The sequence below is a fragment of the Pteropus alecto genome, unplaced genomic scaffold (genome assembly GCF_000325575.1).
Source record: "Pteropus alecto unplaced genomic scaffold, ASM32557v1 scaffold106, whole genome shotgun sequence".
NCBI classification, from domain to species: Eukaryota; Metazoa; Chordata; class Mammalia; order Chiroptera; family Pteropodidae; genus Pteropus; species Pteropus alecto.
In genome coordinates this window covers 12513301-12539449 of record NW_006442103.1, presented here as the reverse complement: position 1 = coordinate 12539449, position 26149 = coordinate 12513301, and the positions used below count along the sequence as shown (strand labels likewise).

The 26149-nt window shown below is 39.8% G+C and overlaps 1 protein-coding gene, 1 non-coding gene and 1 pseudogene across 7 annotated transcripts in view; all 3 read right to left on the bottom strand.

Moving 5' to 3' along the window:
• Positions 1 to 23508, bottom strand: part of LRIG2 (leucine rich repeats and immunoglobulin like domains 2) — a 45551-nt gene extending 22043 nt beyond the window's left edge. For 3 of the 5 annotated variants that reach the window (XM_006919651.3, XM_015595482.2, XM_015595481.2), the window contains exons 1-7: positions 23055 to 23508; positions 3658 to 3723; positions 2084 to 2158; positions 1796 to 1930; positions 1102 to 1245; positions 833 to 976; positions 118 to 261 (exon numbers count right to left, since the gene is read on the bottom strand). In XM_006919651.3, the coding sequence (XP_006919713.1) occupies positions 118 to 261; positions 833 to 976; positions 1102 to 1245; positions 1796 to 1930; positions 2084 to 2158; positions 3658 to 3723; positions 23055 to 23290 (944 nt within the window). In that variant the 5' untranslated portion in view covers positions 23291 to 23508. Of the gene's footprint in view, positions 1 to 117; positions 262 to 832; positions 977 to 1101; positions 1246 to 1795; positions 1931 to 2083; positions 2159 to 3657; positions 3724 to 7849; positions 7981 to 12541; positions 13404 to 23054 lie in introns of those variants that run through there. The other 2 variants (XM_015595483.2, XM_025052257.1) reach the window with 2 other exon arrangements.
• LOC112486171 lies at positions 6185 to 11554 on the bottom strand (annotated as a pseudogene). Its single transcript, XR_003048667.1, has 3 exons — positions 11486 to 11554; positions 7850 to 10958; positions 6185 to 7341 (listed from the first exon to the last, which is right to left on the bottom strand). The product of XR_003048667.1 is annotated as a tubulin alpha-1A chain-like (transcript).
• On the bottom strand, positions 8607 to 8742 carry LOC112469175. Its single transcript, XR_003042494.1, has one exon. It is a non-coding gene; the product is annotated as a small nucleolar RNA SNORA42/SNORA80 family (small nucleolar RNA).
• Positions 23509 to 26149: the final 2641 nt, after the last annotated feature.

Below are 26149 nucleotides of genomic sequence, written 5' to 3'. Positions count from 1 at the left end.
GCTTTCAACAAGCTTCTAATAAAGAGGGATGTTAAATTTCATTACTGGCCCTGGAAATGATTTATTCCAACTTGCTCTAGTCTCACAGCCTCCACTGAAATGCCATCCAACACTCACAGTTCGGAAAGTCTTTGGCAGAATTCCCATGCATCGGGGCTGATTCGTTCAACAGCATTCTGGCTCACATAGAGCTGCTGAAGCATTCGCAACCCATACAACCATCCCTTGTTCACTTCTGTAAGGTTATTATGCTCCAGTTCTCTGCACAATTAGAGACAGAAAGGAAAAAATATATTTCATAACAAGCACTGCAATGAGAAGATTCCAAAAATCTTATTTCATTTAGTCTTGCTCAGAGAAACATACATCTTTGTCAACCCAAATGAGCCAACAAGAAATAACACCGCCATATCGCTTTTATAAATTGTAAAATTATAAATTAAATTAATTTTAATTCTAGTCCATATTCACATCTTACTTCAGATTCAGTGCTAGACAGTAGTAAAACCATCCAAAATATCAGAGCCATAAAATCAAGGCTCCAAGAGGTATAGTATACCTGTTCTGGGTAAATTCTGATAATTTCCATCGGCCAAAACATTAAGAGAATATAAACTATTTAGCTGAAATGTTGTCTGTCAGAACAATAACAGAAATGCAAATTGGATAACAAAACTTAAGAGAGCTTTGTGTAACCTGATTTCCCATCAGAGAAGGGGAACAAGACTATGTGCTTTGGTGTAATTAAAGCAGCTACCCTGGCTGTTTGGCACTAACAAGTCCCAGTCACACCCCTCCCTACCAATCTCCTAGTCCAGCTCACAGTACTTACAGTTCCTCCATGTTATCCAAGCCGAAAAAAGCTCCATCCTTAAGTTTGCTAATTCCATTCCGCTGCATTTTCAAAGATCGTAAGGAGTCAAGCCCCTGGAATGTGAGACCTTCCACAACTTTAATCTTGTTTCTTTTAAGTTCCCTTTAAAAAAAATAGTTTTACAGTCAGAAAATTGGTTTGCTGATTTGCTCTAATAATAATTAAAAAGAAAAAGACACTGTAAGAAAAAAACAATCTTCTTATAATCCAACTATTTAATTACTCACAAGAATTGGAGGTGAGGTAGCTTGAAGATCTTGGGTGGAATCATGCTTATTCTGTTCCGGTTTAACTTTACCACTAATAAGGAACTTGATAAATTATCGAAGCAACCAGCCTCCAAGATGGTTATCCTATTATTACTCAAATTCCTAAAATGAACAGGATTACAACCAAAAAAATTTAGTGGAACAAAAAAATTCTACCACTGGAAAGCTGCCCATAGTCTATGACTGAGCCCCAGCTCTCCCACTTAGCAGCTGTATATACAATCTTACAAATCATCTAACTGCTTTGTTTCTTCAACTACAAAATAAGAATAATACCTACTTCATTTGGATTGAAACACTATGTGTGAATATGCTTATAAACTGCAAAACACTAACACACACGCTAATTATCCTCATTATTATATAGAGTAAAGTCACTATTTGACAAACCAATCCTATTTATCTTTTACAAAACTATTAGTAAAATACAATCCAGAATTAAATCTCAAAAATTACCCTGGATACTTAATATTATCTGACAACAGTGCACTCTTTAAGGGGAGAAAAAAAAAACCCCAAAAATCCCAAAACTGACCATAGGTTTGTTTCATATAAGCATATCACAATCATAATAACAGACACTTCTAGGAAGATAAGTACAAATGGACAGTAAACATGCACTTTAAAATCAGTTTAAACTCTTTGAACTTACAGGTATTTAAGCTGCATTCGAGGAAATGAAGATGTCTTGATTTCTGATATTATATTTGAGCTGAGATCTAAACTCTCAAGAGCAGGGTAAAACTGGAACGCCTCTGCATTTATGTCTGGGATTATATTATGGACTCTACAAAACAAAGATTATATTGAAGCTACTGCCACCCCAGGACACAAAGATGTTAAATAATTGGGATCAACAATAAGAGTACCTAAAATAAAACTCAAAAAACTGTGTACTACTTACAATTTAAGTAAAAAGTTTGAAATCATATTTACTTACAATGACAGTAGGGTAATATTAGAGGTTGGTTCTCCAAAATATGGGATTTCTGTTAGCTCATTATAATTCAGTTTCCTAGGCAGGAGGAAAAATAGATTTCAAAGTTTAGTAAGAGATATGCTACCTCTTGAGTTCTGGTTTACTGGCTAATACATATTCTTTAGGACAGATGCTACATTTGAAAAAAGTCTATGACTCAGAATGAGTTAGACTAAATGCATCATACTGAGAAATCAGAGATCTTATTAAGAAATGTTTTTTCATGGTATAGATCTACAATTGATCTATTTTAAAGGTTAGGAAATATTATGCACATTAAATATATTTAATCCCAACAAGGTTCTTTTAAGAGTTACATTCACGACAGCTAATGTGATTCCTTCTTAAAGGAATGAACCTATCCATATCTCTTATGTATTTACAATAAATAAAATTATAAAAGTTTAAAAATACAAACACACATACATGTGTACGTGTGTGTATGTGTGTGTGTATGTATATATTTTTAAAGTCATTCAAAGTGAGAAAGGGTTGCTTGAGAGCACAGATGAAATTAATTTGTCCTCCCAGGGACAGAACTTATGATTAGTTTTACAAAAGCCAAGACACATCACCGTCTGATCTCAATAGCTCTTTAAACAGACTGTCTCAAATGTTTTAGTAGAAAACCTAATATAATCACATTTCATTAACCTGGTTTTCATTCACTGAACAACCCCAACAACCTAGAATACAGAAAAAAAAAAAGAAGCAAAAGGCCAAAGTTACAAAGTCCATGCAATAAAAACATGCACATCCCACTGAAGCATTTTCACACCTTTCCTCAGTGTCTACTCTTTCAGCTAATAAGCTTGTCAACTATATATTCACTCCATAGCAGGTGAGAAGCAGTCAATTTGGGGCAGGGAAGGAGAGAATGCGGGGACTGTGAGCACACACAGTAGTTACCCATTAACAAATTAAAAAGGAAAAAAGATTTGAGGGTTCTGGGAGGGTTCATGGTAGAGGCAAAGCAGGCTCAATAGCTGTGTCTCTGGGAACATCAAAATGTAATAACCGATACTAATAATATTTTAGAAAATGTCCTCCAAAGAATACATAATAAGACATCTCAGTATTAAAGGAAAAATTTCAGTCAAATGAAAAATTGAATCCTATTAACCACATTCCAAATGATGTCAAAAATATTTCATACACATCTACTTCAGACATGATGCTTCCATCTTAGATGAGTCAAGATATTAAAAAAAGGTTTTCACAACAGAGAGTTTCACTGGCTTAAACTTCGGTGAAAAACAAAACATATTTACTCTCAAAAGAGGAAAAAATCTTTTGGCCCTAAGGAAGAAGAATATTTCTACAGTTTGAATTTTGAAACCACCAACACAATGGCACAATGCCCACAGAATTTGTGATTATAACAAAACCAAAAATGACAGTTCAAGTTTTTAAAAAATGTCTTCACAACTTTTTCCTTCAATATTTTGACAGCACTTCTGGATTGAACATCCTCAAATTCATAATTCACCAAATCAAAGAATTTAATATAAATTTAAATAAGTAAAATAACTCACACTTCTTGTAATGTTTGAGATTCCAAGCTGATGTTCCAGTTAGACAACCGATTATGACTCAAATCCCTGAGAACAAAAGATCATTCTTAGTTTAGTGTTGAAAAGCAGATTTAAAGAAAAAAAAAAAACAACTAAAATACGAATCTAAAAGCCTATCGAATGTGAATCTGAGTAGTGCAGACAAAAAGAAAGTTTATAAAGGATGAATAAAAATTTATCTAGACTTCAAAATAGCTATTTTACTTCTTCATTTTTATGAGGTTTTGTTTTTTACTAAACATGGTTCAATAAAAAAAAAAACATAAATATATACACAGTAAAAAGTCTCTCAGCCTTGTCTCCAGCCATCCAATTTCCCTCCCCAACCACGACAAATGAAAATATACCATTTCATTTGAAGCCTGCCAGGTATTTTATGCGTGTACAAGCAAATTTTTATAAAAATAGTAGATTTACACATTATTTTGCCCTTAGTTTTTTCACTTAACAGTAATATCTTATAGATAATTACTTAGGAATATTATAGTTTCTTCATCCCTGTCAGTGATTAATTTTATTATGATGTACTATTTTTATATACTTTAGAAAGGAATATACTTTTTAAAGTTATATGTACTTTATAAATACATGCTTTACATAACATGTAGTACAATTACAACATTGTAATTATAGTATATTACACTTTAGCTGTAGATAAACTTGAAGACATTTCACAAGTCAAAATAGTGAGTTTCTATATTAGAACTGGGGTTGAACACAGCCTTGATGTGGTCTTCCTAAAAGTAAGCCATCTAACATCAGGGAAGAAAATTCATCTCACTCCAAATAATGCTACTGATGGTGGTGGTGGTGGCAGTTAACATTTATTAAGTGCCAGGTACTCTTCTGGACACTTTATATATATTCACTGCCTAAATACACACAACCACTTTATGAGACAAATACTTTTACAATCTTCACTTTCCTGATACAGAAATAAATAGGCAGAGAGATTAATAATTTGTCAATCCAAGGTCACACAGCTAATAAGGAAGCCATAAACTTGAAATTCCATCTCACTTCCAGCAAATAGTTTATTAGATATCACAGAGATTTCACTGAAATTAGCCACGACTCTGAATATTTAAACAGGCTTAAAAAAATTCACCTTGGTGCTTCCGGGCATCTTTACAGGCTGAGGTGGAATCCAGCCCACACAAGCTGTCTACCCAAGAGATGTATTATACATTACAATATGGCTAGCGACAGGGGCACACTAGAGAAACATCACAGATCACTTTGTCTCACTGTGCCACCACAGGCAGTTGACAGATGCATGCAGGTTTGAATGATGTCTCTATCACAGAACAATTTGTTCTCAGCTAGATTCATGTCTTTCCACCTATAAAACCTAGCCGTTTTCACTTAAGAGCTTAACTTATAACCAAGACTGGATCAAACCATCACTTTATCACAGTTCTAAAACTTTCATTCCAAGATATCTGGCACCAGGTATCAGCTCAAAGACCCTCATGAATGGAGAGGCGTGTTGGGAAATGTAAGAAAGAAAAAAATATGAATTTATTCCACATAAAAATCTCATATTCAGATACTTTATCCAATTCATACTTGCTACTAAAAACACAGAATTTCATACAAAAGATGTTTACTGTGGTTTCAAATGAAGGAGAAATTCAGCTGTTCTCATTTAGATATCCCATACTCTGCTCCAAGGTGGTGGTCCCACAAATGGAGAGCCAATATCTGTGTGGCAGACTAGCATACTATGATTTACTTCCACATTTCGTACTTGTTGAAATTTACTTTTTCCTTTTACAGATTAAGGGCTTTTGTTTTAATAACAGTGCTTCTAATGCCTTTCCAAACCCTAACCTCCCCGGCAGTATAACTTGACTGTTCTCCTCCACTATGCTTCTCTCATGAATGTCTGTGATGACCAGATCATCAGCTTTAAAGAAAATCATTATTAAAGAAATCAAAGGCAATCAAATTATATTCAACTGGCTATAAACTTGGTAAACTCAACATGGTACAAACCACTATGCATTCATTATCAGTGTCTCTACTGGGGGAAAGAATAAATTTGTGTCTTTGAAGAACCTCTAAGGCATTTCAATGGAACCCAAAGGAACCCGAAATACTTTGGAGCCTCTCTACAGGATAATGCTGTCTTAAAAATGTTAGTACTGTCATAGAAAGCAACTAGTATAAATCAATGAAGCTCTATCAAAATTCCAGGTGTCTAACTAGAATTATATGGATTGATCTGATCACATATTTATGCAATAAACAGTTACTAAACTACGTGTCAGGCACTGTGCTAAGTGCCAGGGTTATACACACTGGCAATTTTACTAACCTTTTTCTTTGACTTTTTTTAAAGCAACATTTAAAGTACTCCAAAAAGGCTGAAGATGACTGATACTTGAAGACTTCAAATATGAGGTAAAACTCTTATTAGATTAGGAATCTGGATAGTTTTTAAAAAGTCTCTCACTATTCTCCCCAGTGGCCAATCATTAATTCCATTTAGTATGCATATGCTAATGCTGATTTGTCTTTTTTTTTTTTTTTTAAAAGCAGGAGTCCTGAAATGGAGAACTGTCTTCCAAAGATTTCCCCCTTGACATATCCCTTCAATGTACTTACAAACTTGAAGTAATCTAATGCTTGACAAACATAACCTAAAGAATCTAGAGCTCTGTAACAGTCAGTAATCTTTGCTTTATTTTTTAACACCACTCATATCTGAATATTTATGGATAGGATGTTCAGAGAGCGAGGTCTCCGAGAGGGCCTTATCTCAGTGTTGTAAACTCAGCTCCCACTCATGCTAATCCACAGGGATGTATCTGTACTAAATGATGAATTATTAAGGTTCTTGATATCGTGTGGAGCCAGAGGTGCCATTAATGTAGTCTTTGGTACCATCAGGGTGTAAATAATTCACAGGATGTACAGAGCAATCACTAGTTTGAGGAGAATCAGTTCTGCAAGCTAATTGCAAAGAAGTCCTGCAGCACAGAGATGCGAGGAATTTTCTTCTGCCCAGTCACACAGGTTCACTTGAGTCATCGTCAATCTCGTTTTCCAGAACCAGCAGCACTAACAGGCTGAACTATGAACTTAAACTATAGCAAAACTTCTTCAAAGGGGCCCTTTGCAAGTTAAAAGATAAGAACATATCATATGCAATAGTTTGGGTATGACAATGCTTCATGTATTTATCCAGCATAATTTAACATTTTTTTTGTTGTTGGAAATGCCTATCTTGTTAGAGTACATTTAGCATAATTTACTTTTAAAAATAATCCTCTGGATTATTATTAAGATTAGAGTACTGTGGTTTAATAGGCTGATGATCATGAGTACGCCTGGAGTATGCTAAAGACAAGGACTCCAAAACAACTCTTAAAACTCTGTCTGCTTTTAGGTTTGCTTTTTCCCTACCACTAACAGCTTTACCAAAAGCTGTCCCCTCTTGGAACTGTCAGCCTTCCTGTCTCTAACAGTGCTGCTTGAAATTTTTCTAATTTGTTGCTTCTAATCAACTGTCACAGGCCAGGAAACTCCGATACCTGCTAGAACTGCCTGAAACAGGAGTAAATGAGATCTGAGATTCTTGAGAGGCTCCTTTATGAACAAATACATCCTGGAAGTGTTTGCTTGTTGGTTGCTTTTTGGCTGGAAATATTAAGTAAATATCTTTAGGATAAATAAGATTTTATTACAGCATGAAGTATAATGCTATTCCAAACTTCTATCCTTCATTTTCACTACTTATTTGTAATACACTGTACACTTTTTCTATGAATCCAAAAAGTTGGAGGCAGTAGGAAGATGAGGGCATTCATTTCAAGGGCATGTTTTATTTTCTTCCATTATCTTTCCTTGAATTCTTAATGACTGAAAATATTGCTTTATTGGGGGAAATAACAGCAACAACAAACCAGGAAATAGAAATTCTATGGTTACATTTAAGAAGAGAGTTTCTGCATGCTCTGGGACACTGGGCAAGTCATTTAACCTCTCTAAACTTGAGTCTCCTCTACTATTAAACAACAATACTAGTACCAACCTCAATGGATTGCTTAGATTAATAGGATATAAATAAAATGCATGTAGATCAATGGGTAAAAAGTAGGTTATTATATAATACTAGATTTGAAATAGGATGGGCCAATACTATTACCTTTTCTGAGTATGTTTGCACATGCAGGCATAATCCACGTCCTAAGATAAAACCTTAATTAACTGGAAAGACTCGCCTACAATAACTTAAAAATAAACTAAATATTGCTTCTGGATTCCAATTTCATAGGCTCACATTTTCTGTTTACCACTTCCCCAGATACACCAAGATAAAGATGAAATATGATAAAATCCTTAATGTAATGAAAGAAGAGCATATTGTATCCGCTTTAGAATGACTGCTGGACATGAAGCACGTCATTATGTATATTAGATGCTGTAAACACAATGGCAGTGCATCCCCCTGCCCCCTAAATATGCATTAGGGATTTACCAGTAGGTCTGTTTCTTTTAAAGAATAAAACTAGTGTTTCTGCTAGTGCCTAGAAACATAGGGTGTGTGACAGAATCCATAATGCCTTTGGAGCATCCCAACTTCAGAAATGCATGGCTGGTGTACAGGTTGAAACGAAGTTGTAGACTATTAAAAACTCCTCAAACTACAGCTGCGAGCCATAATGTCACCCTTCAATCAACTGATTATTCATGAATATTTAGTGAATATCTAATAGATGCTGCAAGCCCTATTAAAAACGAGAGGATCAGAATAAATGAAGATTACTTGTGCTTGCAAAAGTTTTTGTGAATTTTGGTGCAATTAGACAAAACATCTCAGACAGTATGAGATGGGAGCTAGAGTTAGTAGTAATTAATGTGCCTATATTTAGAATTTTTTTTCAGTTCTTATTTATTTTTCACACTGTACAACCCCCTTCAGTGCTCGCAACCCACAGGTAAGGGGCTGGGCAATGGTTCGAGGCTGCAGGTTACTCTGGCATGGGTCCACTATGAGAGGCCCACAGAGAAGGGCCCGCCATAAATCCGTTACCATGCCTGAATTTTTCTTTTTTTTTTTTAAATATGGTCTTAAAAAACAAATAATTAGCTAAGATAATGCCGATTCGTTCATGATATTTACTACAGAGAATGAGGTACCTTGAAAAGAAATCATCTAGAGAAGTAAATGAGAAAGGATTACTTTAATTTGAGTTTCTCCTGATCTCCCTCAAAAGGCATAGCCACACACTTTCCATAATTATTTACTGTGTTCATTCAACAAGCATTTTTGAGTAACTACTGCTGGTTACAGTTCACCTACAGCAATGAATAAATAGATATTTACATTGTACTGAAAAGAAGACAAAGTAAAATATAAAGCAAGTCAGAAGATGCCTGCTAAAGAGAAAAATAAAGCCAGGAAGTGGGGTCGGGGTTGACTCTGGAAAAGGAGAGAAACCTGAAAAGTCCTGAATTCCTGAAGAGAATGGCAAATAAGAACCAAGGGCGTAATGAGACTGGTGCTGATGGTCTCATGGCAGACAACGGTTGTGGGGTGAGGATGTGAGGGTGGGGAATCTTTCTAGGAACAAGCACGGTTCCTTACTCTGAAATGTAAACTTGGAACACAGTGATACTATCCAGATCAAAGTTTCCTCTTGATCCCTGCCTATGGAGGCCTGGAGGCCTAGAGGCCAAGAAAGAAGTCCTCCCTGGGTCGATCACAGAGTCAACCAGGTTGCTAACCCACTGTGTGCTCAGCCCCACAGCCAATCTCGCTTCTCCGTAAGAAGTACAGTGAAAATACGGGCGCAGAATGAAAGGAGGAAGTGGAAAATAAAGGTAAATAGCAACAAATGGGATAAACATGAAAGAAAATCTAATCTGTACCTTTTTCCTTTTCTCAATGTCTTTACTTTTAGACATGAAGGGAAAATCTTATAGGGACACATGAAAAAGACAGACAGGATTCACAGGTAAAAGTGAAGACAATTTAACCAGAAAGCTTAAAAGCCTGTCAGCTGTTGAAGCTGAAGTTCTGTGTGTGACATGCTGCAGGCTGAAATGAATGGTAATTAGTATTCCTCTCCTTCCTCACCCTCTCCTCCAACAAAATCCATACCGACCTCCTCATAATCCTTCCCAAGGTCAGCCATGCCCTCACAGGCCTCAGAAAACTCTCCTTCCTCCATGCTCTCACCCATATGCCAGTGAACGAAGGCACACTTGGCACACGTCAGGTCAAACTTGTGGTCCAGGCGAGCCCAGGCCTGAGCAACAGATGTGTTGTTGCTCAGCACGCACACAGCTCGCTGTACTGTGGCCAGGTCTCCACCAGGTACCACAGTGGGAGGCTGCTAATCAATGCCAACTTTGAAGCCAGTGGGGCACCAGTCCACAAACTGGATGCTGCGCTTGTCTGGTGGCAATGGCAGTGTTGACATCTTTGGGAACCATGTCCCCATGGTACGACAGGCAGCAAGCCATGTATTTACTGTAGCAAGGGTCACATTTCACCATCTGGTTGGCTGGCTCAAAGCATGCACTGGTGACCTCCACTTCAGAAAGCTGTTCATGGTAGGCTTTCTCAGCAGAGATGAGGCGGGCACACGTGGCCAGAGGGAAATAGATGCGGGCACAGGGCACTGGGTTGGTCTGGAATTGTCAGATCAACATTCAGGGCTCCATCAGATCTCTGGGAAGCAGTGCTAAAGGATACAATTTGACCTATCAATCTATTCAGGTTAGTGTAGGTTGGGCGCTCAATATCGAGGTTTCCATGACAGATGTCATAGATGGCCTCACTGTTAACCATGAAGGCACAGAGCACTCCAGGGTGCTGTGGGTGCTGAGGATGGAGTTGTAGGGTGCAGTTACAGCTGTGTAACCTGGGGGGCTGGGTAAATGGAGAACTCCAGCTTGGACTTCTTGCCATAATCGACAGAGACGTTCCATCAGCAGGGAGGTGAACCCAGAACCAGATCCCCAAACAAAGCTGTGGAAAACCCAGAAGCCCTGAAAACCTGGCACTGGTCAGCCAACTCCCGAATCTGGTCCAAGACAAGGCCAGTGATCTCCTTGCCGATGGTGGAGTGCCCATGAGCACAGTTACTGGTAGTGTCTTTCTTGCCTGTGATGAGCTGCTGGGAGGCGGGGGGCGGGGAGCTTACAGCAGAACAATATACATGAAAAATGCCTTCCAGGCAAGGCCACTCAAGTTTTCCAAAAGAGGAGTGGTCTAGGCAAAGACATGGCTTCACCCTTTCAGTCAACTAGCATAACAGCTAAGAGACAGTATCATCTCTTACTCTGAGCCATTACTCTAATGCCTTACTCTTGAGGCATTACTCTCAGATTTACCTCACTGTACAACCATTTATTCATTCCTTTACCCTCAGCGACTACTGTTCCTCCTCTCCATTTATACCCAAACTCTTCCACCGTCGGAAGGGACGGTTCAGCCACTAGACTGTAAACAGCAATACTAGTCAAGCAAGTACCTCCCCCGTCAGTTCACTCCATTCAGTCAAGGTAAAGTTACAGAGACACAGAACTACTGTGCTATTTTTACCACAGGCAATGTATCAGCATTCACTGTTAACCTCAATTTGTCCACATGGGGTGAAAGCACGACCCACTCCATGAAGCCCTTAGGAATTCTGACGCAAAGTTTAAAAATATAGTATCTTGCTTAGGAATCACCCATTTCTAGCATCTGTATCTGCAGCCCTGGTCCTATGACCACTTCATTAAGAAAAAAAGAAAAGTTGAGGTGATGGGGGGAGAAAGCAAAAAGTACCGTCGTTACGCCATACTCCTCCCTTGGTAAGAACTGCAGTCCGGCTTCCTTCTCCACCGTCTTCCCCATACTCACCAGAAAGAGGACTCTACCGAGGGGGGCAACTCCTTCAGCCCCACTAAATGTTGAGGGAGCACACTCTCATGAAGGTACGTAAGCCAGCCCTTCCCATCTTTATCTCCCCTAGTTTTAAACAACCAATGTTTTAACTGCCCGTTCCAATTCTCTATCAAACTACTACAGCAGGTCCTCAAACAACATGATTTCATTATAACACTGACAAGATGCTGCAGAACTTGTTTATATCAATTAGGCTACTACAGTAAAACTGGTTTCGTTATATGTTACTTCACCACAGCTCCAAGAACCTACTGACGACATTAGGTGAGGACTTACTGTCCTCTGCGAAGGATATCGCTCTGCCTGTTGTTGGTAATTATGGGCTGTAAACTGTATTCCTTGGTCTGCGGAAATGATGGCCGGCCATCCCAATTGGTACAATTATCTTCTGTTCTGGTTCTTTTATAGCAATCTGAGCGTTTGCATCTATCATTAGAAAAGGAAAGCCAAGTCCACAGTCAGTGTCTATTCCTGTCAGGACCCATTTGTAACTCCTAGGGCTACCAGCAACAGTACCACCTGCCAGCTATGTTCGGGGCCTTTCCACCAGGGAATCTGCCACATAGCCATCTGCGGTCTCTCTTTTGCTGGCATTCTGAGCCTCAAAGGCTCGTTTCATGGACCCAAGCGGCCACCTCCAGCAAGCACACAGGGATATCTGCTTGTTGATTCCGATCACCTTCCAAACCTGGAAGGGGGTTCCTCTGATGGGCATACAACATGTCCTATTTTAAGGCACCCCTCAAATCCTCACAGTGATTTCCACAGGGCTGTCTGTGCATCCCTTTAATAAGCTAGGTTTCCACTGCTCTTCTGCCTGACCATATGGCCAGGCCATTGGCCACTGCCTGTAAGTCAATAAAAACCCAAACACAAAAGCTTTTACCACTGTTCAATTCTATTACGGCTAGGAAAACGGCATGCAATACAGCCTACCAGGCTAATTTGTCTTCTCCTTCCTCAGAGTGGTGGAAGATGTTGTCCATTCATCTTGGAACGACCATCCACAAACCAAGCAGTTTCCTGTTCGTCGGTTATGAGCTATTTATAGGCTACTGCCCAAGTGACAAGAGAATCCATCAGCTCGTCGCACAGTTCCAGGATCAGTCCCAGGGGAAAAGAGGCTCTCTGCTCTTGAGTATCTACCTTCTCCTTGCACTCCCCAAACAGCACGATCCTATATGAACCATTTCCGTTTTATTACAGACTCTTCTGGGCAGTGCCCACTCTACTGCAGTTTGTCTGACATTACTTGAGACATCATGAGTGTTTCAGGTTTCGAGATTATTTTATGACTCTTAGTCATCATGGCAGTTTCAATTAATGTCCAATAGCGAGCCAGCAATTGTCCTTCAAATGGAAATTCTCTAGTCCAAAGTCTAGCAGTCGTTGCTGGGAGGCGCTCACAGGCTTTTGCCCTGAGCCCCAGTCTGCAGGACGCACAGAGCTATCACACAATCTATCCATACCGGCACTCCGACTTCTATTCCACACTGTGTGGGCTTGAGCGATCCTACTGGTTCTCGTTCAGTACGTCCACTGAACGGTTTTGCAATACTTGGTAGAAAAAACATTCCCCAGCTGGATACAATGTCCAACTCTGTAATACAATCAGGTAAAAGCCTATTCAAACATATCAATTCTCCTACAAACTTATACCTTGCACTCCTAACTGTAAACTTTACTGACAGGTTTTGGTTTTACAATACTAGTTAGAAGTGTTGCCCAGCCAGACATAACATCCATTCCCATAAAACAGTCTGATAAAGGAGACACAATTTCTTTACAGAAAGCCTGTCTGAACATTCCAACTTTCATAATCCTACCAACCCTTATAATTTTGTGTTCTCTCGATTACTTCATGGCTTCACCAAGGGTTTGGTACCACAGAGAAAAAAGCTCCCCTATCAAGGAATTCTGAAAAGTTCTCTTCTCCAACTCCTGACCATTTTACCCACTGCAAAAGGCTTTGGATCCCTTCCTACCCCACCCCACCCTTCCAGGGGTTGAGCCAAGGAACCTTTGGTCAATTTTTATTTCATTTAATCTGCCTAACCAAAGCCCCAAGTGACTGCTGGTCAGATTTCTCATTGTGACCTCTGCCTCTGGACTTTTAAATTTCTCCAAACTGGAATACAGCTGAGTGGTTTTGGGCCTTTTAATGTTAGGGGACCAGAAGGTGGTCCCTTTGGCCTGCCCAACCTTTAGTGCTATATTAAAACCTTTGTTTTAATCTCATGTCTGTTTTATTCATCCGATTTCTTAATAACTATCTAAAGCTGTCCATTCTCCTGAGTAAGTCCCATGATTCTTCCCAGTTTTCTTTGTTTTGCTCCAAACAGCATTTTCTTCATTCACCCTATTTCTTATTAATCACTTAAACTTTTCTGCCTTGTTAAGACCATTCCCTTGACTCTCTTCTTTGCTTTTCCTTATTCTCCTGTTAATTAACCCAATTTTTTTATTAGCATCTCTAAGATCCAGGAGGGGAAGCGGAAATAGCAAACACATAAGGCTTCCTCAACAATCCCTTGGTTTTGCAGCAGTAAGGTTATATGGGGTGTATATGGAAGAGTCTCCATTAACCATAGCATTTATCAGCAGGTGAAAAGCCCCATTATCATAAAGATAATCCCAACAAGGCTTGTATACAAAGTCTACCACCTGCTTCACCAGGGGTGTTTCACTTGGCATTTATAGGGGGAATTGGGCAGTCTACCTTTTCAGGGAAAACAGATCTTACAGTGGCTTTTACCCAGTCCACCAGGCTGGCTGTTCCCTTGGGTATAACCTGCTTTGTGTATGGATCACATATAGCCATCTGTAGTTGTTCCATAATGAGCTATAAATCCTGCTCTTCCCCACTGCAGCATCTAAAACCAGATACTGCTCCTAAATTAACTATTCTATTGGTCCATTTTGGTAAAGGTTTTTCAGGAAGCTGATGTTACTGATGCACAAAATGAAACAATTCCTTCACACTATACTCCATGGTTTCAAATAGTTTCTTGGTTTTGTCCTTCCCTCACATCAACCACCTTCTTGGTGACCAGAGGTCTTAGAGGTACTTTCTCTTATCCCTGCATAATTTTTCTCTTGAGTGTCAGCTTTATAGCTAGTGGCCAAAGCTCAGGCTCGCTGAAATCTGAACTTGATCTAGCATCATGGTCCAACCCAGCATGTTCTTTTAATTACATTTTAGCTATTATTACAGATAATAATAACCAAGGGAGTGAACATTTCACCTTTTTCTTATTAGTTTCCATTTCCTTATGCATCCAGTGAACCAATGTACTAGAACTGAATTTCCACTGGTAACTTTTACCTTTAGTAACTGAGAGCAGCACCCATGGGAGACCATGTGACCACCAGGAATCAAAGTTCCGCATCCCCTACCCTTCTATCCTTTCTCTTCCCAAACCACATGTTTCCATGAGCCAGGGCCATTCTAGCAAATCTCACGTCTGTGACACCAAATGTCTAGGAAAACTCCGTGTGTTAAGAGAAAATATTCAATGGCACTTGTTAAAACCCACTAAGGAAGACCTTACTCAAGGTGGTACAGGTTATCTCTACAGGTACAGGGAGCACCGCGATAAAATTTTTCAGTGGGGGAAAAGGACTGGACTCGACTCCAAATATGACATGGGCAAGTAGGAATTCATAGTCAGGGAGCAGGGTGGTGAGCCAAGGCCAGGAGACAGAAAATTACTAAGAGGAAACAACGGGGGTTCTCGCTGAACAGGACTAAATTCTAACTGAAGTCCTCCTGAAGACAGACATCACTCTGGGGTGGTGGAAGAAAAGAAACGCCACCAGGTTATCAAGGGTGATCACATGCAAGGGTGGGGCTTCTCACTGAACTAACCTAAAAGGTTCTCGAACTGCATTTTACAAGGAGATAAACAGATGGGTCTCAGAGAAGGACTTTTAGGAGTCTGACCAAAATTTGGTCAAGCAAAGAATCTCTGTCAGTACCTTCTCTTGCTCAAGAAAGAAGAGACATTTTTCTTTTCTCTGAACAGTATCAGTCTATTTTCTCGTTCAGTAGCCGTTTGTTCACTAAGGACCAGGTGAACATTTTGTTGGGAGTTGGTGGTGCCAGCAGTCAGGCAATTAATAAGGGGAGTTTCTATGAAAGTAAAAGAAAAACAAAAGCTAATAGTTAGAAATCCAGTTTCTGGGTCCAGAGCATGCCAGGTGAGATTTTGAGACTTGAGTTTGAAGCATCTTTAAATAGTAGGGTGAGAATGACGGTGGCTTTCTGAAGAATTTTCCTAGTTTGCAATTTGGATGTCTCTGGTGATAGTATCGTGTTCTCGTGAACTCTGAGAGAGGGCCATACAGCAGGAGGCACACAGGCTGCCCATACACGGTCTGTTGTGGTAATTTGTTTTTTACGTGTATATGAAGTCGGCCAGCTTCGACTGGCAGGGTTTCAGGAAAAGGGCAGTTGCAGTTCTCAGTAATGCCATGTCAGGAGCGTGGGAGAAAAACTGGAAACATGAGTTTGGAGAGTTATGGCCAGATACTGGAGGAAACTAGAATTGAGAATTTGGTGAAAATTGGCAAAATGTGCAAGATGGACCCCTACAAGGGTGCATTACAGTTCTGCACTGAAACGAAAAAATTTCTCTCTACAGTCAACTTTTTAATTCTTGTTTACAAAATAATTCTAGTCTCTTTCGATTTGTACTATTTACATAAATACAGCAAGAACGGTGACTGGCCATATAGGTCAGTTTTTCCAAGAACATTGGCTCCATGAGGTCAACCTTAGTCCCTTTAACCAGAATCTATGTACATTACTCTCTGGTCAAAGCCCTGGTAATAATAACCAATGTTTCCAACTCTATCCTATTACTAGAATTGATTCTTACTGAACTTACACAAAATAACTATATTGTCATGAAAATAAGAATGAATACTCATTAAGAGTTTCTGAATTCTGAATCAATCAGGAAGAAAAAGTAATTGCTTCTTATTTGTTCACAAAGGTGTAGTTAACCAGACTGGTGTAAGCTACAGATAGCTTAAGAGAAAAGATGAAAAGGATTCTTTAAATCTGGAAAACAAAACCAGCAATGTTTCAGAGAGTTGCAAAAAAATTATAACCATCCTCATCAGTTCATTCAGTCCCATGCAGTTAACTCTTGCGCTGCCTGATCTGGAGTTGGCAGCTTTAAAAATCAATCAGTTTCTTCATTACTTCTGGGAACTTAGTACAGCAACAAGGTCTGAAAGCTATTCACCTGAGGCCCACATGGAGCATTCATGCCTGTGGCTGAATGTATGCTTTCAGAGAAGAATGAGAGTAAAATAAAAATTTGTCTGTGAATGAAAAAAGACTTAAAATAGCGGTGGTTAAAGTTCTGATGAAGAGTTCATTTGAAAAGGAAAATTAGTTATTTCTGTGGTATATGGTATTTTGACACAAAAACCTAACAAGGGTACTGACACATTTCTATGAACATCATGCATTTCTGGAATACCTATTATTAGTAACATATATCCATACATATATAATCTAAGAAAGTTTGTCATTATTTCTTACTTGACAATGATTCCCAGGTATTTAACATATCGAATAAACCTAATTTTACAAGGTGAGAGACTAATCCACTGAGATTTTCCAGGACCCTCTAGAAAATCTCTAAGTGACTTTGAGGTCAACAAGACTCCATTTAGAACTTGATTTGGGGAAGTTGTCAAAAATGTCAAAGGTTTTAAACACTTAACTAAATAAGATCACAGATCACTGTGAAACAATACTTAGCTATCTATTTAAACAAAATGACAAACTATTTCAAAGGCAAAACAAAGTTACACAGTTGTAAAGAAAATCTTAGCTCTTTTAATATTGAGAAGACAAATTTTCTTAAATAATCAAAGACCCGATAAAGAAACACGAAGCACAGGAAATTATTTGGATGATGCAAAATCTGTTTCCTACGCAGACTATTTAAAAGATAAAGAAAAACCTTTTTACAATTTCTTAATAGGAGCGGACAAATATGCCAGGAAAACTTTGGTGTTCTAGTTTTGCATCAGTACTCTTTTGATTTTAAAGTTCAACTTTTTTTTTAACTTATAAATAAATCCATTTAATGTTAGACAATTAACCACACACAAAATTCCTGTTCTAAAAATCTACAACCATTTTTCTAATATGATTTAGTCTTTGTCCTGTATTTCTCCTTCTTCATTCCAGAACAACCAGTCAGTCTACCTTAGAATAAAATTACTTTTTTCCCCTGACAAAACACATTCTTCATATCTTGCATACTCTGCATACAAGGTCATTTCTCTTCATTCTTATAATTTCTAATAGTTTCATTTATATATGAAACTATAACTGATTATAATTTTTAACTATTAGCAATCTTTCTTTTACAGAGAAAACTATGAAGCAGACAACTGTGGTCTGTCCTATATCAGTACTCTACAGATTAATTTATGAAATATAATTTCACAATTTCTAGAGGCATGAAATACCTCACAGTATAATCCTTCATGTGCCAAAGGATGTGTTTACTAATAGATCTAAATGTCTTTAGCTTCTCTATATGAACAAGATGCCAAAAATATATAAGCTTAAGTTCAGTAATGAATGTTTCAGTAGTTTATCTTACTTAGAAATGACCTAGATTTTTATTTTAGGCAGACATAACACCAAACAAAGCTAGCCATCATCTTAAGTTATATTCCTATTAACTAGTTTTATAATACATGCATGTTAGGCTGGCATCACAAAAGCAAATATCTAAAAAGGTTAAATACGTGGTCTTTCCCTTTTTTCTTCTTTTTGCATTACTGTGCTTGACATAACTCAAGCGATTCATTTCTATTGTCCATTTTAGTCTTAGTTTGTATTTATAGTTTTATAATCTTAAACATCTAGTACAGGTAACAACCTTGTTTGACTAGTGAACCGAAGTAGAAAAAAAAAATGTCTGCATTATATTTAATGCTGACAATTCTGAAGGCATGCCTGCTTTTATTTTACCAACAACTTTCAAATTAGTTTTACTTACAAAAAATTATCCTAGATCATGTGAAGTTAAAACATGGGGTTAGTTTCTCCATTTCTGAGAGCTTTGGGAATACTTAATTTACATAAACACTCATTTATCTCTAAGCCAATTTGAATAGAACTCCTTTAAGGGATTTTATAAATTAATCTGGTAATACCATCTAGAGGTATAAAAATATCACACATCTATAACATACATATACGTACACAGACGTAAAATACAGACACAGAGATCTTACAGTTTTCATTCTAAAATTTTAGCCAAGAGTTAGTAAAACATAGTAATACAAACTCACTGATTTATATAAAATAATTAGCTCTGTCTTTTCTCAACTTTTATATTTTTATGCAAATTATGTTTCCGGCAAATAGGACGAATTAAAGTTATCTGTTTACCAACTGTGCAGAGAGCAGCTTTAAGACCTTCCCTCGCCCTGTGGACCAGTTCTTTGTGAGTGACCAGGGAGATGTCAGGAAGCTGTCTGGATGTCTCTAAAGCCCACGCAACTAACCATACACCCCGTCTATTTCCAGTGAGCCTTTTTCCTTTTCAGCCTCAAGAAGCTGCTTTGGGAAGCCCCTAAATCCCTTGATGGCCCCCGGCGAGGGTAGGGGACCAAAAGTTCAAGTGACGAGAGAGACTGGCATGGAAAAAGGTCTGGTGGGTGCGGACAGAGGGACAGAGGAGGAAGGGGTTTGCAGGGGGATATATCGAAAGATTCAAGGAACCAAGGGGAAGACTAGTGGTTACATAAGAGGAAAAAGGAGGAACACAAGCAACGTAAAGGGAGCGGTCCTGGAGGAGCAAGTCTGAGGAGACCTCAAGTTTCCCAAAGAGGTCAATGACGTTCCATATTCTTCTCAGCAAAAGCATGCCAATAAGAATGGAGGCAGACGGAGGGAGTATAGTCAGCAGGGGTTCAATGAGGGAGTCTGAGTCCACTGAGAAGTTCTAGGATCCAACAGAGAAAATGGAGAGGTGTCACAGAGGGCTAGCAAGAAAGACTGCCAGTGCAAGGAGTCATGAAATAAGGAGAGAGCGCCAGCGATTCAGGGAATAATCCCCACTCAGGGGAGAAAAAGACCCAGGATGAGAGACTTGCAGCCCAGTAGGTACCTCTCAAACAAAGAAGCCTAGGGCTATAATCCAGCTTCTAATAGCTGCTTGCCTGGGACTCTAACTGAGCTTCTTACAACAGGGAAACCTGGGACTCTAACCCAGACTGTGTTTATCTAGGACTCTATCTCATCTTCTGGAGTATACTCAGACTCTTAAGAATCAAAATCTGTCCTTACCAGCTTCTACGGACGTTTGTCCGAAGCAATGGTTCAGGAGTCGGACTCACCAATGGATCCCCGATCAATCAGTCAGGAGTGAGGATAAAGGCTTCAAAGGTACGCATTTAGGGTCCTGGGTGAGAGGTCCGGGGGTCCAGTGATGAATCTGATCCTATCGAAGCTGTGGCACCATAACTGTTAAAAGGAAAAAAATATTCAATGATACTTAATAAAGCATGGTAAGGAAGACTTTAGGGGACAGGAAGCTATCTCAATGGGCACAAGGATCACTGCAATTAAATTTTTCAGTCGGGGAGAGAGGTTGGGCTCAACTCCTAATACTATATGGGTATGTGTGAATTTATAGCTAAGTAGCTAGGTTGGGGTTAGTGGATGGAAAATACTAAGAGAAAAACATCAGGAAAAAGGGGATTCTGACTAAACAGACCTAATGGGATTCTTGCTACAAATAGGTCAGGTGCTGAGACATCACCTGGGAGATGGTACAGGGGAGGAATCCAATCAGATATGAAGGGTGGGGGCTTCTTGCTAAAATGATTTAGCAGAGTTCTTGCTATAACTGCATTTTACAAGGATGTGCACAGATGGTTTAGGAGAAGGTTCAGGAGCCTGACTAGACTTTCTGATACTAACTGTAGTGCATATCTCACTCGGTAAGGGCTCAGTCTCACAAGACTCCCCACTCCTTCTCACACTAATCACAAGTAGTAGGACCTCATGTTATTCACAAGTTGTATCCAACTTAGCTAATATCGGAGGTTCCCATGACCCCTTGTAGATTCAATCACGTACTAGAACATCTCACAGAATTCAGGGAAACACTTACGTTGACTGGTTTATTATACAATAAAGGCTACAATATAGGACACAGACAAACAATCATATGAAGAGATACAGGAGCTTCCATTCCCATAGAGTTGGGTGCATCACCCTCCTGGTGTGTACATGTGTTCACCAACCAAGAAGTTCTTTGAACCCCATACTTTTGGGGTTTTTATGGAGACTTCATCACATAGACATAACCAATTAACTCAGTCCCTCACCCCTCTCCCCTTCCAGGATGAAGGCGAGTGGGGCTCAAAGTTCCAAGCTTCTAATCATGGCTTGATCTTTCTGGTGACCAGACCTCATCCTGAAGCTATCCAGGAGCCCACCAACAGTTGCTTCATTAGATCAAAAGCCATTCCTATCACCCAGGAATTCCAAGGGATTTAGGAGCTCTGTGTCAGGAATCAGGGTCAAAGACCAAATACTGGAAAGAAAGATGCTTCTAGTACTCTCATCACTTAGGAATTACAAGGGTTTCAGGAGCTCTGTGCCAAGAACTGGGGACAAATACATATATTTCAAAAACCAGAATTAATGAATTTTGTCTACAATCTTTTTGATGCTGGCCATAAGTTTGAGCATTTAAGGTTGAATCATTAATACATTTAAACCATTGCATATGATTTAAAAATTCAAAATTACATAAAGAAACCCACATGTACCTGGTGGTTTTACAGCTGAAAGCAACTGTCAAAAACTGTTACATTTCTCTGTTTAAAACAGCACAATCCCATCTTTTAATATTCTAAGAGTTCTTCTGCTAATGTAAGACTTCCATCCAATTACATTTCTACAACAGAATTGCTCTCCAAGGTATTTCACTTCAACTGAAAATGTCAATTTCATTACACGACATTTAAAATTTTTGAACATCATTTGGTTTTAGGCACTTTGTCTTGATTAAACAAAAATCAAACCTAGACATAAAATAAACATATCTGATATAAAACTACTTCTAATTATTGTTTACTCAACAATGGAAGAGCTTAAAAAAGAGGCTACACTTATTTCAATCACCGCTAAATTGTGTTGTTTTTAAACCTGCACCTGATTTATTGTCATTATCAGGTAGCTGTTCCAAGAATTTCTTAGAAAAAGGGACCTGCTACATTACAAAGATGCTGTGCTAGGTGTAATTCAGACTACATTGCACACTGATATAAATTTTTTAATTTTATTTGCATCAAAAGAAGAAGAACTAGTTACAAGGAATTTATGATGTAGCTTTCTTTCCTAGCTACCCACAACCATTTGCAAATGTATAAACACTTGAATCTCTGCAGCAGAGAGGGACCTTCTATTTGTATTCTATTCCCACTAAGGAAACAGCTCCTCACATTTTAAGTACATCTCAAGCTATTCTTTTTTGTGACGACTCTTTTTTAGAGACAACTCTATTAGAAATCTGTCAATTAATAAATGAACTATTCAGTAGCAGCAGAGAAATAACTGTATGTTAGTGGTTAAGAAGCCCCATACTTGCAGTATTTAATGTCTACTGTTGCTCCTACTGCCACCAGGCTGATTCAGACTAATGAGCTCTCCAAGTGCCACTGTCTAACACGGGCCTGTCAAAATGAGCGTAGTCTCCAGAATTCATCCAGTCACCGTACTTGCTTCTCACACATAAAGTGGACCGATCTTTAGGTTCTTTGCCACAAAAAATGCACTGAAAACAATTACAGCATCACATGATTTTGGAAAGAAATACGCCCTCCCTTCTTTACGGTGAAAAGAGCAAGAATGCTGCTTATAAAGATTTTTCCGGGGTAGTACTGGATCTCCTAAAACATTTAGTTTCAATGTTAAGTGTCAAGCTGCAGTACAAACTGAGCCCAAATGCGAACTAAGGACAAAGACAGTTTATGTGTCTTTGGTGATCGTAGTTATAAAAATCATATGCCTGGGGCCCATTCATGCTGAGATACACACGGGATGATGCGGCCCAGTGAGCGAGGTGCCCCAAGCACCCAGAGTCAATGCCGGAACCCAGGACCACGGAGCCCTTAATAATATCCTCGCCCCAGCTCCTTCCCAGCCTAGGGCCCACAGACTCCCTGGCCCCAAGAATCTTAACTCTGGTCTTCATACAAGTCTCCAGGATTTTCAGGCTCCCCCGACTTCTCCGCAAAAAAAAAAAAAAAAAGTTCACAACGTTGTAATGGCATTTCCCTTCAGAACTTAGGCTCCCGGCCGCGCCCTGAGGTCAGACCTGTCTCCCTCCTGTCCCCTTTGAAAGGCGAACTCCCCTTTCTTTAGACCCCACCACTACCGGGCAACTCTACTCACAGGCTGGTGGCGTCGGGGGGCAGCGGGCTAGACAGCGCCCTCCAGCTCAGCGCTGGTAGCTTCCTGTGACTGCAGTCCAGCAGGGGGATGTGGCAGGAGCAGGGCGCGGGGCAAAGGCCTGCCCGGGCGGCCGGCAGCAGCAGGAAGGCCTGGGCGAGGAAAAGGAGCCGGGAAAGTGGTCCGGACCGACACTCCAGCAGCGGCTCCTCCCGGACGCCTCGGGGCGCCGGCGCCATTTTCCCCCCCGACCCGGACCCAGCCGAGAAGAGACGCCCGCTAGAAGAGGCGGCTCGGAGGAGACGTGGGACGGCTGCACGACCACCCGAGGCCCCGGCTGTGGCCTGTACCCTCTATAGCAAAGCGACGGGCAAGCACGGCACGACAGCGGGGGTGGCGGCCGAGGACACACGGCTGAAACCCTGCGGACAGCGCTCCTTCGCCCCGCCCCGCGGCGCAACGTCCTCACGCACAGGAGCCTACCAATCGGTGCCACAGGACGAGGCGGCGAGGGGGCGGGACTCCTCGGGGGGCGGGGCCGGAGACCACGGGTTCCTTAAGGACCTTAAAGTGCCCCGCACTTTCGAGCGCACCTCTGGGGTTCTGCTGCCGTACTTCCGCTGGAGGGCGCAGTGGCTTCTTAAGAAGGAGTGGGGCCCAAAGCGTTGCGAGCCCGAAGTCTCGACCTGGGGTATACCTACTATAGTAATAGAAAAGGATCTTTTATCTTCTCTAGGCTCCAAGAAAGGGGAATGGAAGAAGGGCTGCTTTCCAAGTCGTAGACACGAACTGGGGCCTCCTGGAGCCGAACTGAGGCCTCCTCTGCCGACTCCTGCTTGTCCGCAGCTGGTGCAGTCCTGCAAATGGGCGGCAACTCCCGCTCTCCTAATCCGAAAATGTTATCCCTATCAGTTGATGGACCCGTAAACTCCTGAAGGCAGAAGCCCTGTTATTTATCTGTGTACCTCCAGCTTCTTTTCTAGCTTAGAGTTCAATAAATGTTGATAGGACAGTACCTACAAGGCATATTTCTAAGGAAAATACTCTTCTGTTTGGAGAATTCTGTCCTATGTATACATTCACTCTCAGAAAAGCAAATGGGACATGTAAATAAAAAGAATGTTGAACAAAGCAAACGGGACATGGAAATAAAGAGAGTGTTGAACAGTCGACAAAATGAAGGCTGCGTGTGAGGAAATTTTTTATTTATCCTGAAACAGAAACTATGGAAAACCTACTAGGAACGGTGGGTTTTGCTCACTTAGCCTTGCATTATATCCAAGATTATGAATAAGATTTTGTGAATAATAATGATGTTTTGCTTATATGTAGTATTTTTATTTTCAAAGAGTCTTTGCATCTGTTACCTTCTTTGGTTCCTCAATGACTGTGAAATTGACAAGACAGTTAACTGCTGATGAGGAAACGAGCCCAGAGGGTGTTCTGACTCTTGTAAATTAAAAACCTGAGCAAGTTAAAAAGAATAATGCCTAGGTCACTGGGCTGTCCTAGGGAGTAACTGAAATCTGTCTTTCCATGGCAGGTTTGGAATTACAATTATGCTTTTAAAAACCTTTTTTTCTGTTTTGTTTTGTTTTGTTTTATAATATTGAACTATTTCTTGGAATCAAAGATATACCCAATGCTCCAACCTAAACCAAATTTTCAAAGCCAAGACAGCAGAATGAAACTGACTCTTAGCCTCCATCCCCAAGCTGCTGAGTGTGCTTAACAGCCTCCACAAAGAAGCTGCGTATAGGCAGGAGCACCGCAAAAAATGGGGCATCTTAGAATCTCTCTGCATTATAGTTTCAGAGCTTCCATCTGGGCCCATTAGAAATTCATACTCTCCACCCTGTGTCCTCACCAATTGCAGGTCACGACAATCAGGAGTACCTCCCAGCTCTTAATTCATTGTGCACATTATTTTTTACCATTCTGAAAGCACTTATATGTGCCTTATATATCTTTATATTCCCCATGTGTGCTAGCAGAGTACCTGACGCATAATAGACACTTGATAAATGTCTGAAAAATGAAGTTAATGAGATTACCTTACACTTGACTGAGTTCCCTACAATTTTTTAAAACTTATTATGAAAAATATCAATATATATACCAAAAAAAAACAAAATCAGAGAATAAGCCCTAATATATCCAACTAGATTTAGCAAATACATGTTTTTAATAGTTTAGTGAGCCATTTCTCATTAACGATGAAGAGTTTGTATATTCAGTGCCTTAGAATTATCTAATTAATCTTTGGGTGCCAAAGTACCTGGGCAGTTTTTAGAGTTCACTATAACCCATAAGCAGAGAACACCCCAGCTCCAGAATCCTAAAGAAAACTGCTGACTTTGGGTTCCTGACTCAAGACCTTTGTATGGGTGGTATTTCTATAAATACCATCTCTTTAAACTTTAGCCTCCCCATCTCCCATTATCTCTGAACTTTACTGTTTGCTAAACCCTAGTTAACTAATCTGATCAACTACATTCTCTTAAACTAGAAATCTTAGGGTCAAGCAAGCTTTCCCCTCTATCCTTCCTATCACATCCAATCACTCGGCTCTGCTGATTTCCCCCCAGGAATGTCTCAGATCTTTCCCCACTTCTCCATCCCCACTGCTACTTCGTTCAGACCTTCATCTATCATGGGCATTAGTGTGATAACCTCTGAACTTCTGTCCTCCAGTCTCTTCCCTCTCCGTGTCAGCAGAATTATTTTCCCAAAGCATATTGATATAGGTGTGTTGTGAGCTTCTCCCTACATACAATACTTGAAGTTCCCAGTGGTTTTTATTTTAATTTGGGTTTTCCCAAGTTTTATAATGAACATGGATTATTCTTATTTTAGAAAACAAAAAAAATATTTATAATTAATGACCCCCCATTGCCTATAATATCAAATTCCAAATTCTTTATCCTACCATTGAAGACTCCACAATCAGGCCCCAGCCTAACTACCTCTTACATTTCCCATATCTTCTCACCATTTTCTCCGTATTCTAGCCACAGGAAATCATTTGCCTTTCATAAATTGGGCCATATATATCTATACTTATTTATAACTGCTGTTCCTTCTATTGGTTGCTTTCC